General features: G+C 38.1%; 1 protein-coding gene across 1 annotated transcript in view; it reads left to right on the top strand.

Moving 5' to 3' along the window:
• Position 1: 1 nt before the first annotated feature.
• Positions 2-14595, top strand: part of ZFYVE9 (zinc finger FYVE-type containing 9) — a gene marked incomplete at its 5' end in the record, with an annotated part of 39754 nt that continues 25160 nt past the window's right edge. The window contains 6 exons of the mRNA XM_082483419.1: positions 2-71; positions 853-2933; positions 7976-8075; positions 12880-13056; positions 13375-13544; positions 14304-14427. Of these exons, the coding sequence (XP_082339545.1) occupies positions 2-71; positions 853-2933; positions 7976-8075; positions 12880-13056; positions 13375-13544; positions 14304-14427 (2722 nt within the window). The remainder of the gene's footprint in view (positions 72-852; positions 2934-7975; positions 8076-12879; positions 13057-13374; positions 13545-14303; positions 14428-14595) is intronic.

Below are 14595 nucleotides of genomic sequence, written 5' to 3' on the forward strand. Positions count from 1 at the left end.
AATGGAGAACTATTTCCAAGCAGAGGCATATAACCTCGATAAGGTTTTAGATGAATTTGAGCAAAACGAAGGTGAGTAATTTTGAACAAGATCGTAGATGCTCATTAGATATATTCTACAGAGAACACTATTGAAAAGGGAGAGACCTGTGATAACCTTTTGGTTTTGAGCTGCAAATTAATCTCAGAACTTGCAAAAAACATATGTCTATTTTGCATGGTGTGTCTTCAGTATTTGTTAGTAGTATTCTCTTCTGTTTCCATTCATCTAGTTTATGTTTTTAAAATTTCTTACTCATTTAATAGAAAAAGAGTAATAGAAAATGACTATTTAAAGAAAGGTTTTCTGAAGCTTAATCTCAGTGGCAATATTTTAATCATTTATTTTAAACAAATTAGGCAAAACTTATTTTAAGCTTCTTTTGCAGTTTTGGGAAACTCGAGCATAGAAACGTTTTATTGGGTCTCATAAATCATATACTGAAAGTTATATTTTTTCTTAGTCTAATTGCTACTTCTGTGCTGTCAAGGAAGTTGAACATTTTATGGGAGTGGGAACCTTTCTAGGCATTTCTAACTGTCTAAAGAATATTAATCAATAGTTTAAAGTTGCTTGTGCAAATTCAACCTGGTAGTAATTGATGTAGCTCTAAACTTCTAAAGTTCCAGAAACGTTATGCAATTGCACTACTAATGGTTGACCAAGGATGTTAGTTATGGCCGATGTGTTTTACTGTTGTACCTGTATTTGAACATCTCTACATTTATATTTGGGGTATTCAAATGCAACAAAGTTAAGAGAACCTGTAGCATTAATAGGACAGTAAGTTCTCTTATTTAAACACTTTTTCAGATGCCGCTGTTTCACCTGCACTATTGGGTGCAAAGTGGAATCAGATTCTAGATCCGCCTTCTCGTCGTCTGTCATTTAACCCTACCGTGGCCAATGTGAATGAAGCTACAACTCCTAATGAATGTCAACAGAGATTAAAGTCTTTCTCCTTGTCTCATTCAGTGACTACACCAACAGGAGAGGGGGATCACTGTGCTAATGGAAAGGATTTTAGCATAAGCCCAGAGACCCCAGTCATGTGGATTGACGATCAGGCAGCAGCAGAAGATCAATTGATTAAAAGAAATAGTAATCGGGATGATCAGTGTAACACTGTGGAAACAGGAGAAAAGAAATGTGGAAATATAGCTTGCTTGCCAGAGGAGAAAAATGTACTAGTGGTGGCAGTCATGCATAACTGCGACAGAAGAACACTACAAAGTGGCGATTTGCTGGATTGTAAAAATTACAACAGTCAGTCCCTAATGAACACTATTAGCATTACACTGGATAATGAAAACCGACAGAGTGAGCAGTTTAGTGTTACTGTAAATGGATCCGTGGAAAAAGATACAGATACAGAAAAGCAAGTAAATCGGCTGTGCACTGAAGATGACTCTGTAAGTCATTTGATTAATGCTTCATCTGAAAGCCTGACCGTTGCATGCCCCTCCTCTCGATTAAAGGATGATTTTAATATGAGTAAGGATTCACTGTTTTCAGAAGCTACAACTACAGGGATTAATGCAGTGACTCTCTTGCAGACACCAGTTGATGGTACCGTTAAAATGCAAGAAAATTGTGTATCAGTTGAAAATTTTACTAGTAAAGCCATTCCTCAGAGAACGGATCTAGAAGCTAAAAACTCTTCTTCTGGTTCAAGTAATGGAAGCTTAATCATGGAACAGGAACCAACGCAACAGTTACAGTCTAGGCTATCTGGGCTCACTGAAGCCTGTCGACCTAATGTGGCTGGAAGTGGCAATTGCAAGGAACTTGTTGCAGAACACTTTGCCCCTGAGGATGCTAGTGCCATTGAAAGCAACGTCATTGAATGTGATAAAAATCTTGGCACAACGGAATTGCTCGGCGTGGCAGAGTGTTACCCTGAATCTCAGGAGATGGCTAATTGGAAACTGACAAAGTTGAATGAGATGAATAATACGCAAACTCTGGGAGAAAATGAAAGACTTTTGCAGATGAAACAGCCTGATGAGGCATGCAGTAATAGTAAAGAAGGTGGAGACGGGACGATGGAGGCAGGCATAGACTTAAAAGGGAATGGTATAGGTGAGCTCGAAGGGCCCAGTCTCTCTGATGTGATGGCTACATCAGCAGAAAGCTCTCTGTCTAATGGTTGTGATTCCTATGGAATGCAGAACCCAGTTGTTGCTCATGTTCCAAAGACTTTACCTTCCAAGGAAGACTCAGTAACAGAGGAAAAGGAGATAGAGGAGAGCAAGTCAGAATGTTACGCTAACATTTATGAACAGAGAGGAAATGAGACCACAGAAGGGAGCGGTCTTATTTTAAACAGCACTGGTGACCACATAAAGAAAAATTATTTACGTAATCTTTGTAGTCAGGTTTCATCCATGCAAGGGCAAACTTCACCAAAACCGGTGACTAATCTGCAGTCTATCAGTGTTCCTTTTGGTGGTGCAAGACCTAAACAACCTACAAATCTTAAACTGCAGATTCCGAAGCCATTATCAGACCACTTACAAAATGATCTTGTTCCCCCAAATTGTGGAGGTAATAGTAAAAACAAAAACGTCTTTGGTAAGACACAATTAGGGGATACAGCAGATGTGTTTCCTGGTGGAACATCTTTAAATGCTTCTGTTACTGATACTAATGGGGAACATTTGGAAGAGTATGAATCTGGAGTCTCTAGTAGTCCGTGCCTTGCAGTAGCCCCAGATAGTCCAGATAATGATCTCAGAGCTGGTCAGTTTGGAGCTCCAGCCAGAAAGCCTTTTACGACTTTGGGTGAGGTGGCTCCAGTCTGGGTTCCAGATTCTCAAGCACCAAACTGTATGAAATGCGAGGCCAGATTTACATTCACCAAAAGAAGGCATCATTGCAGAGCTTGTGGGAAGGTAAGTTTGTATTCTGTGAATAAGCTCAAAGCACCCTTTTTTCCCTGATAGTGCTTAAAATCAAATCAGAGGACTTCCTAAGCCACTGGCTATAATTAACCTGTGACATCTCTTCCTAAAAAGACCTGTTTTATTTGTGAAAGAAAAAAAGGAGTTTCTAAGCTGAAATCTGTTTAGGGTTGTCATAGAGAATAACTAATTGTTATTTATAACTGAAAGAATTATTAGTCTGTATGAGCAGTGTATTAGTTGGTTGCAACAATCAGCATCATTGGATTCACGTAGAACTGCTATAAAATGGCTAAGCGTGGGAAAGTAGTTTGCAGAAATTACTGCATCAATAATCCTGTTAAAGATATGGAAACATATTGATGGGAATTGGAAGTGTGCTGTTGAATTACTGGTGTTCCTGCTGGTTTAGATGACTGATCAACTCTGTTCTTTTAAGTCTTCTTTACTAACTTTTCTCATATTGCATACATTATTTTGAAGAATATACATTTGCTCCTGGGAAAAAATATAGTAAATTGTCTGTAACCTGATATATGTACACATGGTGAGAAATTTTGTAATGAAGACAACTAAAACATATTTTTTGTGTCATTTTGTGTTGTGTAAGAAATATTTTATCGTTGACTTTTTTTTTTTTAACGTTTTATATATGGTAGGTCAACACAAATTCTTATGTGGCAAGTTTATGGTAAATGATTAGCTTATAAAGTATTTCCAAATATCTTGTTACTGAAATAAAAGTCAGTGGCACATGGGAGGTAGGAACTTAGGAAAAAATATGATGATTCAAAAGTGGTAAACTAACACTCTTGTCAAGTAGATATTCGTGAATATTTTTAAGATGGAAAGAAATACTAAAGCCCACTGATAACTAGAGTAAAAGCAACTTTGGTTCATTTAGGCTCTGTGCAAAGGTTTCTGAAGTTGCTTGAAAGACCTCCTGACTGCTATGGGTGGTATCTTTTGCTACCGTAAGAGTGCAGGGAAGCAGAATGACTTAGCAAAGGACCTAAAAGAAGCAAATATATCTGGAAAGCTCAAATCCTTATGCCACCTGTTTCTGGAAGCAGCCTAGGAGAAATGTGTCCCATTGTGTCCCTTTGGTAACCTAAATGCATAGCACTCAATCTCTTCACTGCACTGATAAGTAGATTTTATTCAAATTTGATTTTGAGACATGCTGAAAAATCTTTCCCAAGACACTTTTAAAAGATAAGCAGACATTCATCGTACACTGGTCCAGGACTTCCAGTTGCTTGCTTCTGCCCATCCTCTTGCAGGTTGGTTGCAGTGGAAGTCCTGATGTGGAGCTAATAACCACAGATCAATAAGCATCATATGAGGTACATGACTACCTTTTGTGTACTTTTTGATTAATATCAAAGGGCTTAATCTTTTTCTCACTGCAGTTAAGGAGAATCTGTAAGGCATATAACTTAAAGGAATGTCCATCATTTTAGCTTTGATATATTAACTTACACTGTCAGTTATTCAGGTAATTCTTTTGTTCTTTATGAGTTTAACAAATGTGACTACAATTTTAATATATAGTAATGTTTTATTTTTATTTTTGTATTTTAAACACATTCATTGCTTGGATTTAATTACTTCCCTGTAATGACTGAAGCCCTGAATTGCACAAATGAAAAAATGAAAATATCTGTAAACAAAATGGATAAAACATGCACAGATAGAGCAAGGCCAAGAAATGTAGTGTGGGTTTTTTTCTTTTGTTTTTTTAAACTCCTGAAGACAAGCCTTGAGAAGAACAACCAGCATTGTTTTGGATGATATGTGGGGAACGGATAAAATAAAAGGTCCCTCTGCTCTGTAGACAAACTTGTTTCTCAGATGTGAAAAATACATCACATATTAGTATTTAATATTCTCCCAGTGTTCTTACAATGATCCTCAGAACGACTTGTTTCTAGAAGCCTTTGTTAGCTAAATTTTATCTGGACCAAATTTGCACATGTGCAGTTGACAGATGTGGCAGAAAATTCTGGTATTTCATGCCTTCATATGTTTTTTTCTCTAACAAAAAGGCACTTATTAATAAATGCTAAGAATCAGTATAGGTCAAATAATACTTAGCACTTACTGCAAATTGCTTTACAACAGTTAATTCCTGTAATGATTCTGGGAGAAAAGAGACCAAAGTCTTTAACAGGCAAGCTTTAATGAATCTAGCTGTAGTTGCTTGAGACATAGCTATTCTCAGCTGTCTGCTTGTGCTTTCTGATTAAGATAACCATTCCCAAAGCAAGTCATGTTCACCATGTGCCTATGGTGCTGAATCAGAGTGACGCTTCCACTGTTTCTATTAAATGTTTGAATCTCACTTAAAGAACAGGGGAGACTGTGTCTTCAGCTCTTGCAGTTAGTTGTTTCTAGGAGTCACAGGACTAGATATTTTTGAACACAAGCTTTAGCACAACAGGGTTTTTTTAAGTTTTATTAGCAGCATGGCAAAACATTGTAGTAGGGGTGAATGTGTTTCATTTGGGAATGAAAATTGCATTTAAAAATAGTTGAGTGGCACCTGGGAAGTCTGTCTCAGTTTTTAATTTCAGGATAATAATTGCAAAATTAATGGAAGATATGAACCTCAGGGGAGGTTTTACTTCCAGTAAATTTTGAATTAAAACTAAGAACCTGAAAAATGTGTCTGAACACATTCATAAATTTTACATTATGTATGTATTTATTCTCTACTGTCAGATGAAACAATCATCCTTGATAGGAGAAACAGAATATTTGTATGTCATCTTTTTACTGACAACCAAAACTATATTTTTCCACTAAAATACAAAAAAAAAACCCCTAGCAACTAGTGCTTTAACAACTCCCAGTGAACCCGAAAAGCCTAGTAACATAAAAACTTGCTTTGACACTGCTATGTTATTTTTTATAACATGAAATACTGAGATAATTACTTGGTGATTGTTAATAACAAGACTGAATTGTCAGTTGCGCTAGCCTGTGTTCTTCCTCTGCATTACTACTGTTAGAAGCCTGATGCAGCCTGAGAGAGGAGGGGTGGATATTCTGTCATTGTGTTTATTTTCTCTTTTAATATTTAGATCGTTGCACTTGGGAGCTTTGCTGAATGCATGATGTGTTGTTAGATAAAGGGTCCTAAATTAGATATTAATTTGTGATGGTCCTTCATTTGTGATTGAAGATACTGACTTTTCAGTGTTCAATACTGAACTTCTGACTGGAAGTTTCTCCCAGAGAACTGAAATGATGTCAAATGTCTCTAAAATATGTTATTAATATTCCCTAGAATGTTTGTAAATTGGGTTAAGGTGTAAATGTAGAAATCAGATTTCTAAAGTATATTTGGGTTTGTTTTTTTTTTTGTTTTTTTTTTTGTTTGTTTGGTTTTTTTAAAAAAGTTTTTACATATGTGGAAGGGTTGATTTAATTTTTGCATGAAAATGCCAGTGTCTACACACTTATATTTTGTTTCTGACATGTTTAATTTGACATAATTAGGAAACATTAAAACTGCTTGAAATGAGACAAGGTGAGCTCTTTCTTCACATTCGATTTTCAGCTCTCATGGTGATCACAGAGCTTATTTTATATGTGCTTATTTTAAACACTTGCCACTAAAAGGCTGCAAAGTGGTCGTAATTTGGTGTGATCTTTAACTTGGTTGAAATTTAGTTAGGTTTGCATATAGATATATATGAGAATCCTATTTGGTTTCTTGTCTATATTACAGAAATACTGCTGTTGAAGTGATGATGGAATAATTTTTTTGATTAAGAAAGCATTACAGAACACAGTAACGCATAGTGAATTGTAGCTATAATATCCACCTATAATTAAAATTTTAAATTCTCTCTTGATATCTGAACTCATTTGTTAGGCAGCTGCTGCTGTTTCTAGATCTCCTGAGTGTGACATTACCTTTCTGCATGAAATGGGTATTCGTCAGTATCTTCATGTCACCTGAATAATAACGCTGAAGAAATGCTGTTTTTTTTAAACAAAGAAAATATTCTTTAAAAGAAATAAGAAATCATTAGGGCACCCTGATTTGTCTGTTCTGCAGGATTTTGAGATTGCAATTGTTATTGTAGGATCATATCTGCATGCAAGTGTTTGTTTTGGTGCACAAGCCAGGCTCATGTTTTATGGTTTTGCTTGTCTGGAGGAAGCCTCATCACTGTTTCCTGCCCAGGACTGGGGAATTGTTAGAGCTGGTTCAGGTGAGAAGTGCTAGCAATGCAACTGCATCTCCGCAGCAGGTTGTTCTCCTGGGGATTTTGCACTGGATCCCCCCTTAGCAGCCAGTGTGCGTAAAATGCAGTTCTTAATTTCTCTCTAGTGTTGTGATGCTGTAGTGTTTGTAATCATGTAAATATGAGCTGTTTTTTAAAAAAATATATAAATGGAGCAAGATTTTCTTGCAGTACCTATGTCAGTCAGCTTTTTTAGATGTCATTTTATATGTCAAACACTTAAAATATTTTGATACATTCACTTTAGTCCCAACTGAAGAATAGCTTGTTATATGTGAAAATATTAAAAAGCTAGAGTTGCTAATACAGATTATTTGCTCTGCTGCAAATAAAAATGAGTTGTTTGAATTAGTCTGTGCCACAGCAATCTCTTATGTAGAGAAAACTTGTGCATTTAAACATAGTTAATTCTAGACAGTACTCATGCTTTTTCTAAAACTGAAATTAATTCCTAAATTGTTAATTCTGTGAGGGTTTGTAAAGTGGTAGGAATTTACTAACCCATTGTCATTTATGCCAGACATATTTTAGAAACACCACTGTGCAGTATCAGTACAACATGCATTTATGTGTTCCATATAATACTGCTTCATCAGGATTAGTAGGAAAGGCACCCTGGGCAGGTATTAGTCACTGTGGCTTTAATGGGAAAATACTGGTAATTTACCTCCTTATTTTGCATGTCTAGAGCTTTACAAATATTCTCTTGTCTGAATTCATCGGTTCATCACATATTTTTGAACAACACTTAAGTTTTTTCCCCTTTGGTTCCAGGTTTTTTGTGCGGCATGTTGTAGCCTGAAGTGCAAGTTGCTGTACATGGATCGAAAGGAAGCTAGAGTCTGTGTAATCTGCCATTCAGTACTGATGAATGGTAAGTGGAAAGAGAATCTGAGATGTAGTGCTTCACTGGCTTTGTGTTGAGTTGCAGTGGTGGTATTTAAAAAAAACCAACAAACAAACCTCAAAATACTTTGTTTGTATAGGTAAGTATGCTACAACAGCAAAGGTCTCTGCGAGATCAGTGTGGAATTCCTGTGGAGCATGGCAATTCCTAAAGTAAATATCACAGAATGATAGGGGTTGGAAGGGACCTCTGGAGATCATCCAGTTTAACCCCACTGCCAGAGCAGGGTCACCTACCCGTCCAGGTGGGTTTTGAATGTCTCCAGAGTGGGAGACTCCACCACCTCCCTGAGCAGCCTCTTCCAGTGCTCTGCCACCCTCAAAGTAATGAAGTTCCTCCTCATGTTAAGATGTTATGCTCAAGTTTGTGCCTTGTCATGTCACTGGGCACCACTGAAAAAAGACTGTTCCCATCCCCCTGGCACCCTCCCTTTAAGTATTTATAAGCATTGATAAGATACCCCCTCAGTCTTCTCCAGACTAAAAAACCCAAGTCCCTTAGCCTTTCTTCGTAAGAAAGATGCTCCAATCCCCTAATCAGCTTTGTAGCCCTTTGCTGGACCCTCTCCAGCAGTTCCCTGTCCTTCTGGAACTGGAGAGCCCAGAACTGGACACAGTACTGCAAGTGTGGCCTCACCAGGGCAGAGTAGAGGGGGAGGATAACCTCCCTCGACCTGCTGGCCACACTCTTCTTGATGGACTGCAGGATGCCATTGGCTTTCCTGGCCACCAGGGCACATTGCTGGCTTATGGTCATCCTGATGTCCACCAGGACTCCCAGGTCCCTTTCCACAGAGCTGCTTTCCAGCAGGTCAGCCCCTAACCTGTACTGGTGCATGGGGTTATTCCTCCCCAGGTGCATGATTAACAGAAGGCAAAAACTGGTAGGGTTGTGATGAGTTTGGAAGCTTTCATTTGTGAGTGCTGTACCAGGATTGTAGAAACTGTCATTTTTGTTGTTTTTTTTGTTGTTGTTGTTGTCGTTGTTTTGGTTGGTTGGTTGGTTTGTTTTTAATTCAGGAGCCTACTTTCTGTCCTTTGATGTCTGAGTGGATAACCTGTTACACTTTTGTATGGATTGCCAAAGAGAAGAGTAATGCAGTTGTGCCTCTTCTAGATAATGCGCTATGGGAAATTGGGAATTAATCTGACTCTTCTTCCTCCTTAACTCCTTGGTGCTAGAGTAGGAGGTCTTATCTGAAAACCTATCCACAGATGTGGACAACTGGCTGAGAGGGTTGAGGTTGTTCAGCCTGGAGGAGAGAAGGCTCCAGGGAGATCTTATTGCGGCCTTCCAGTACCTAAAAGGGGCCTACAGGAGAGCTGGGGAAGGACTTTTTACTAGGGCATGTAGCGATAGGACAAGGAGGGATGGCTTCAAACTGGAGGAAGGCACATTTAGATTAGATAGTAGGAAGAAATTTTTCACTTTGAGGGTGGTAAGGCACTGGAAGAGGTTGCCCAGAGAAGTTATGGAGGGTCCATCCCTGGAGGTATGTAAGGCCAGGCTGGATGGGGCTTTGAGCAACCTGGTCTAGTGGGAGGTGTCCCTGCCCATGGCGAGGGGGTTGGAATTCAATATTTCAAGGTCTCTTCCAACCTAAACCATTCTATGATTCTATAACTGAGTTTGGATTATTGCTTTGGGCACATTACTGGAGAGTCTGTCAAATCCAGGATGGTGCTGTGGTTAAAAGCCTGATGTGACCATGGGATATATGAAAGAAGTCACAAGAGTTATGAAGTTAACAAGTAGAACAAACGAGAAGTTATATTACCTCTGCTTGGTGTAAGGAAAGACTGTGTGGGTTTTGACCAAAGGGCCACGGAACCTGTTTTTTTATTTTGTCCTTTATAATATTAACACTTTAGATATGTGGTATAAATATGGGCAAACATGGAGTATTCTTCCCACTGTATCTTGAGGATTATGAAAATTTCAAGAACTTCCTGAGCTGGCAGTTACCTTTGGGTCATTATGCTGTTCAGTGGACTTATTTCCATGACGCTGAGACAGCTGTTGCTGAAAGACTTGATGTTCGGTTTTTGTCTTGAATTGAGAAAGTAGGAAAATTAATTAGGTTGAGAGAGAATCCATGTGAGTACTTAAATGATGAGAAAATCTGTCTCATCTTGTGAAATTCCGAGCACTGGGTCTTTGGTTTATTAATGAAAAGGTGAATACATGACTTGATCTTGGGGTGTAAATATATATCTGAATAACTGAAACTTGATGACAGAAGTTACTTCAATTGTAGAAGGAGGTCTGACATGTAGAATGGTAGAAGGTAGAATGAGAAGTCAGACAAATTCAGGTTCTAAATACAAACTTTTAAATGTTATATAGGATAACTAACTATCCTGATAATTATTGAACAGTTATGGAACCTCCATTGCTGCAAATGTTTAGTTAAACTTTGGAGACTCTGATAAAAGATTGCTGCTGTAGTTTTAACCAAGAACTAGGAAAATTCTGGTTTATGTCAGTGTTCAGACAAGGTAATTTTGATGGTATCTTTACATATTACTGTATAGTAGATTACTTGGGCTGCTGTTTTCAGAAAGATCTGTTAATTTGTTTATCATCTAACTAAACTTAGAAGCTCACAGCTTTATTTTTTTCTCCAAAGAAGTTCAGTGTTATGCAGGTTCGGTTGAAAGTAACAGAGTTCCTAGTCTTGAAATGACCGTCCAAAATTAGTAGACAGTTTCTGTTATTAAACTGGAATAAATTTTTTCTGTTTCACAAAGATTAAAGATTAATCAGTTTGCAGTGAGAGGTTTTAATTATTAATAATTCTTTACTGTAGGCCAAATGTATAAGGTGACAGGAAATTGTAGGTTGTAATATCTAGAAATTAAATCCAAGTCCTGATGATAACGTTGAAGGGGTCATTTTGAGATGGAGAAATTAGCATATTTCAAGGTGTACAAAAACAAGGGATTACACATACACCTGGCAAAAAATAGGTGGTTCCTTTTGTTCATGAGTAGGATTTGCTTTCATCTGGGGGAAGGGAAGAATCTGAAAATATTTCAGTTGAAACCAGAAGTGTTCTTGTAAAAAGGCATAATAAAATTGATCATATTATAATGATTTCCTTTTAAAAGCCTTTCTGTCCTGTTGCCAGGACGGATGCACATTAATGGCAGCAAACAGTGACACCACCACTTGGCTTATTATAGGGAGAGTGCTGCCTGCATACTTGGGTGTACTTGCCCCAGGCTGCGCCTCTGTTTTTATCCCTGCTGCAGTGCTTTGTGATGATGCTTTTGGTTACTGGTTAGTTAACCTGTAGCCTGATCATATCTGATCCTTCCTGATCCTTGCAGTTTCTTTGTCAGTACAGGTTTGGGTTTTTTTCCACGCAGTGCAGCAGGTTAAGCATTAATCTTTGCACGGTCTTGGAACCAGGGGAAGGAATTGCACTTTAAAAGTAGTTATTTCATTTGGTTGCTCGGTGTCTGGTTTGTGTTTCACTGGGGTGTGTGGGGAGGGCTGTATGTTTTCTGGCACTTTTCCATGGTCAGGCTATGTGTTTAATAAAGTTTCAAATGCTATTTTTACTGTATTTTCAATTGGTAGATACGCTGACTTGTAACTTTGCTTGATTTAGAGAAAGGTTTAAAAATGTTCTTTTATGATGTTATGACTTCTCTAATAAAGGGATCCTAGAGATGTAACTTTTGTTTGTGCGTTTTTAACACACTTATTTCTAAAAGAATACAGATTGCTGTTAAAGATACTTCATTTTAATTAATCTTCTCAAATGGCAATGTTAATACCTTTTCCATTGGCAGGCATTTCACTCTATTGGTTTTGCAGGTTGATGGGAGGAAGCAGGAGAGGTTTGTGTTCTGTTGTGTTCTGTTTGAGTTTTTTTGGTCTTATTTTCACCTTGGTCTTCTGACAATTCATAGCCAAAGAAACCCAAATATGCACATGATTTATTCAGGCTTTATAGCTGCTCTGAAAGCTTAGGTGGCGTGATATTTATGCCTGACTAGAGGAACGCATTTATTTGTAACGTACTAATATGGTTGAAGGTGCAAGCACACATGAATTTTCTGGTATTTTGCGTAGCTACAAGCCTTTCTTGTAGATGAAAAAGAAGTGGTACTGTGGAGATACAGACTTTTACACTAGCTAGAGGAGACATTTCCCTGTGATGGATGTTGTTGACAAAGAAGTTTTATGTGTTATTGTATGGGCAATTGAATTAAGGCTCAAGTCATGCCTTCAGAATTAACAGCATAAGGGCTTTTTTTGTAGTTAAGAGTATAAGTTGTTGATCTGTACTGATCTGCCCTGGATATAAAGAAATGCAAGGTGCTTTTTCTCATATACAAAACATAAATCTGCTCAAGTGTCCTGTAGGTTATACAATGTTTGTAATAAGAATGTCCATCTGCTCACACAGTGTGATAAATATATATATAAGAATTGAGTGTTTTCAGTTAAACCTTTGAAGAGGAAACAAAATGAAGCATGAGGAACTAAGCATCATTCAGGTCAAAGTGTATTGTTACAATTTTCAGAAAATATGTCTGTACGAACTGATATTTTTATTGCACAGGACCATTGCTTTTTCTCCTCCCGCTATGCATTTTCTTGCTTAATTATAGTCTCCTGGGCTTTTAAATAAAGTAAGAGACATGGTCTTTGGAAAGTGGAAGGGTGCATACCTACTGTAGCTGAGAACCTAACACAGTTTTTGGACTGTTAGATACCTTCCTCTGTGCTCATGTTTCTTGTTCTTTGTTTGCTTTAGCTCAAGCCTGGGAGAACATGATGAGTGCCTCAAGCCAGAGTCCTAACCCTAACAATCCCGCTGAATACTGTTCTACTATCCCTCCTTTGCAGCAGGCTCAGGCCTCGGGCGCCCTGAGCTCTCCGCCTCCCACTGTCATGGTACCTGTGGGAGTTTTAAAGCATCCTGGAGCAGAAGGTAAGACTACTTTTTTCTTTCAATTTAACCTGTAGCGAGAATTTGAAAAGAATATCTGCACTTCATCCATTCCGAATACTCTAGCTAATGCCAGTTGTGATATTCCTGCCTCAGTGGGGACATCAGGTTTTTAAGGACGAGTAAACTATTCTCAGTGGATGTGTTTATACATGATGCTGCCATAGGGAATGATGTCTTAAGTCCCCTCCAGTCCACATTTCTATTTTTTTTTTTTTTCCGTTTTGCTCTTCTGTACTAAAATTTTCCAGCTAATGTTGCTGTGAGATCTGAAATCCTATTTTTTTATGTTCTCTCCAGTGGCTCAACCTAGAGAACAAAGGCGTGTTTGGTTTGCTGATGGGATATTACCCAATGGAGAAGTTGCCGATGCAACAAAACTGACAGTGGCTGGGACGACTTCCACAGGAACCTTAGCAGTGTCGCATGATCCATCAAAGCCCGTGACCAACAACACTTCATCAGCAGAAGTACGGCAGTGTTACGCTATTCACTGCTCAAAATACCATGCTTGCTTTGGTCATGAATAGTATATTAGCTTCTATGGTGATTGCAGTAAGACTGATCTAGGAAATCTGTTGGGGCTTGTCTTAGTATGTTGTGTAGCAAGTGTCCTCACGTATTTTAATATTTGCAGAGTGCCGAAACAACCATATATTTTGAACTGAAATGAACTATTATGGGGCAGAGCACTAAGCAATGTTTGAAGTCTGTGTGCTAGCGTTTGGCTGTACAGCCTGTGTATGAAGGATATTTGTGTAACACACGTTTTAAAAAAGCTGAGTCATGGTCAGTAAGGAGTTTGAAATAATAAGATTGTTGTAGCATAAAGCAGAAGAATATTTTGTTTGAGACTTCTCATGAAATGATGTATGCAGGAAAGTGCAGATATAATCTAACAATGTTAAATCCACCACACCCCATATAAGTGGATTTGAGACTTTGCAAAAAGTTCAGAAGGGCATAGGTACATTTAGATTTTGTAAGAAAATGGGTATGTGTGGTGCTAGAGAAGGGAGGTGCCATCTCTGTCTAAGCAGACTTTTTAGTAATAGTTCACATACAGGAGTCATCCCATGATTATCTATTGTTGAAGAGCCAAATTACTTGGTGCTTCTGGTTCTCCAGCAGACACAGACTCCAACCTACGTCTAGTAATCTAGTCATCCAGTTCTTACATTTTTATTACTTGTGTAATGTTGTCCTTTTTTGTTGTTTGCTTCTTGTAGACTGATAACGCTTCTATATTCTCGGGAAATATAACTCAGGTTGGCAGTCCTGTTGGCAGTGCAATGAATCTAATTCCTGAAGATGGTCTTCCTCCAATTCTCATCTCCACTGGAGTAAAAGGAGGTGAGGGTATAATTTGGCAGCTAGCTTTTATGCTTACCATTTGCAATTAACCTAATAGTTACTGTGTTAATTTTAAAAATAAGATGCTGGCAATATGCTGGTATTTGAAGAAATTCACAGTAAGAACTCATGGCTAAATGTTGTGACGCTCTTTTGCACCATGGATTC

The sequence above is a fragment of the Vanellus vanellus genome (genome assembly GCF_965231255.1).
Source record: "Vanellus vanellus genome assembly, chromosome: 5".
NCBI lineage: Eukaryota > Metazoa > Chordata > Aves > Charadriiformes > Charadriidae > Vanellus > Vanellus vanellus.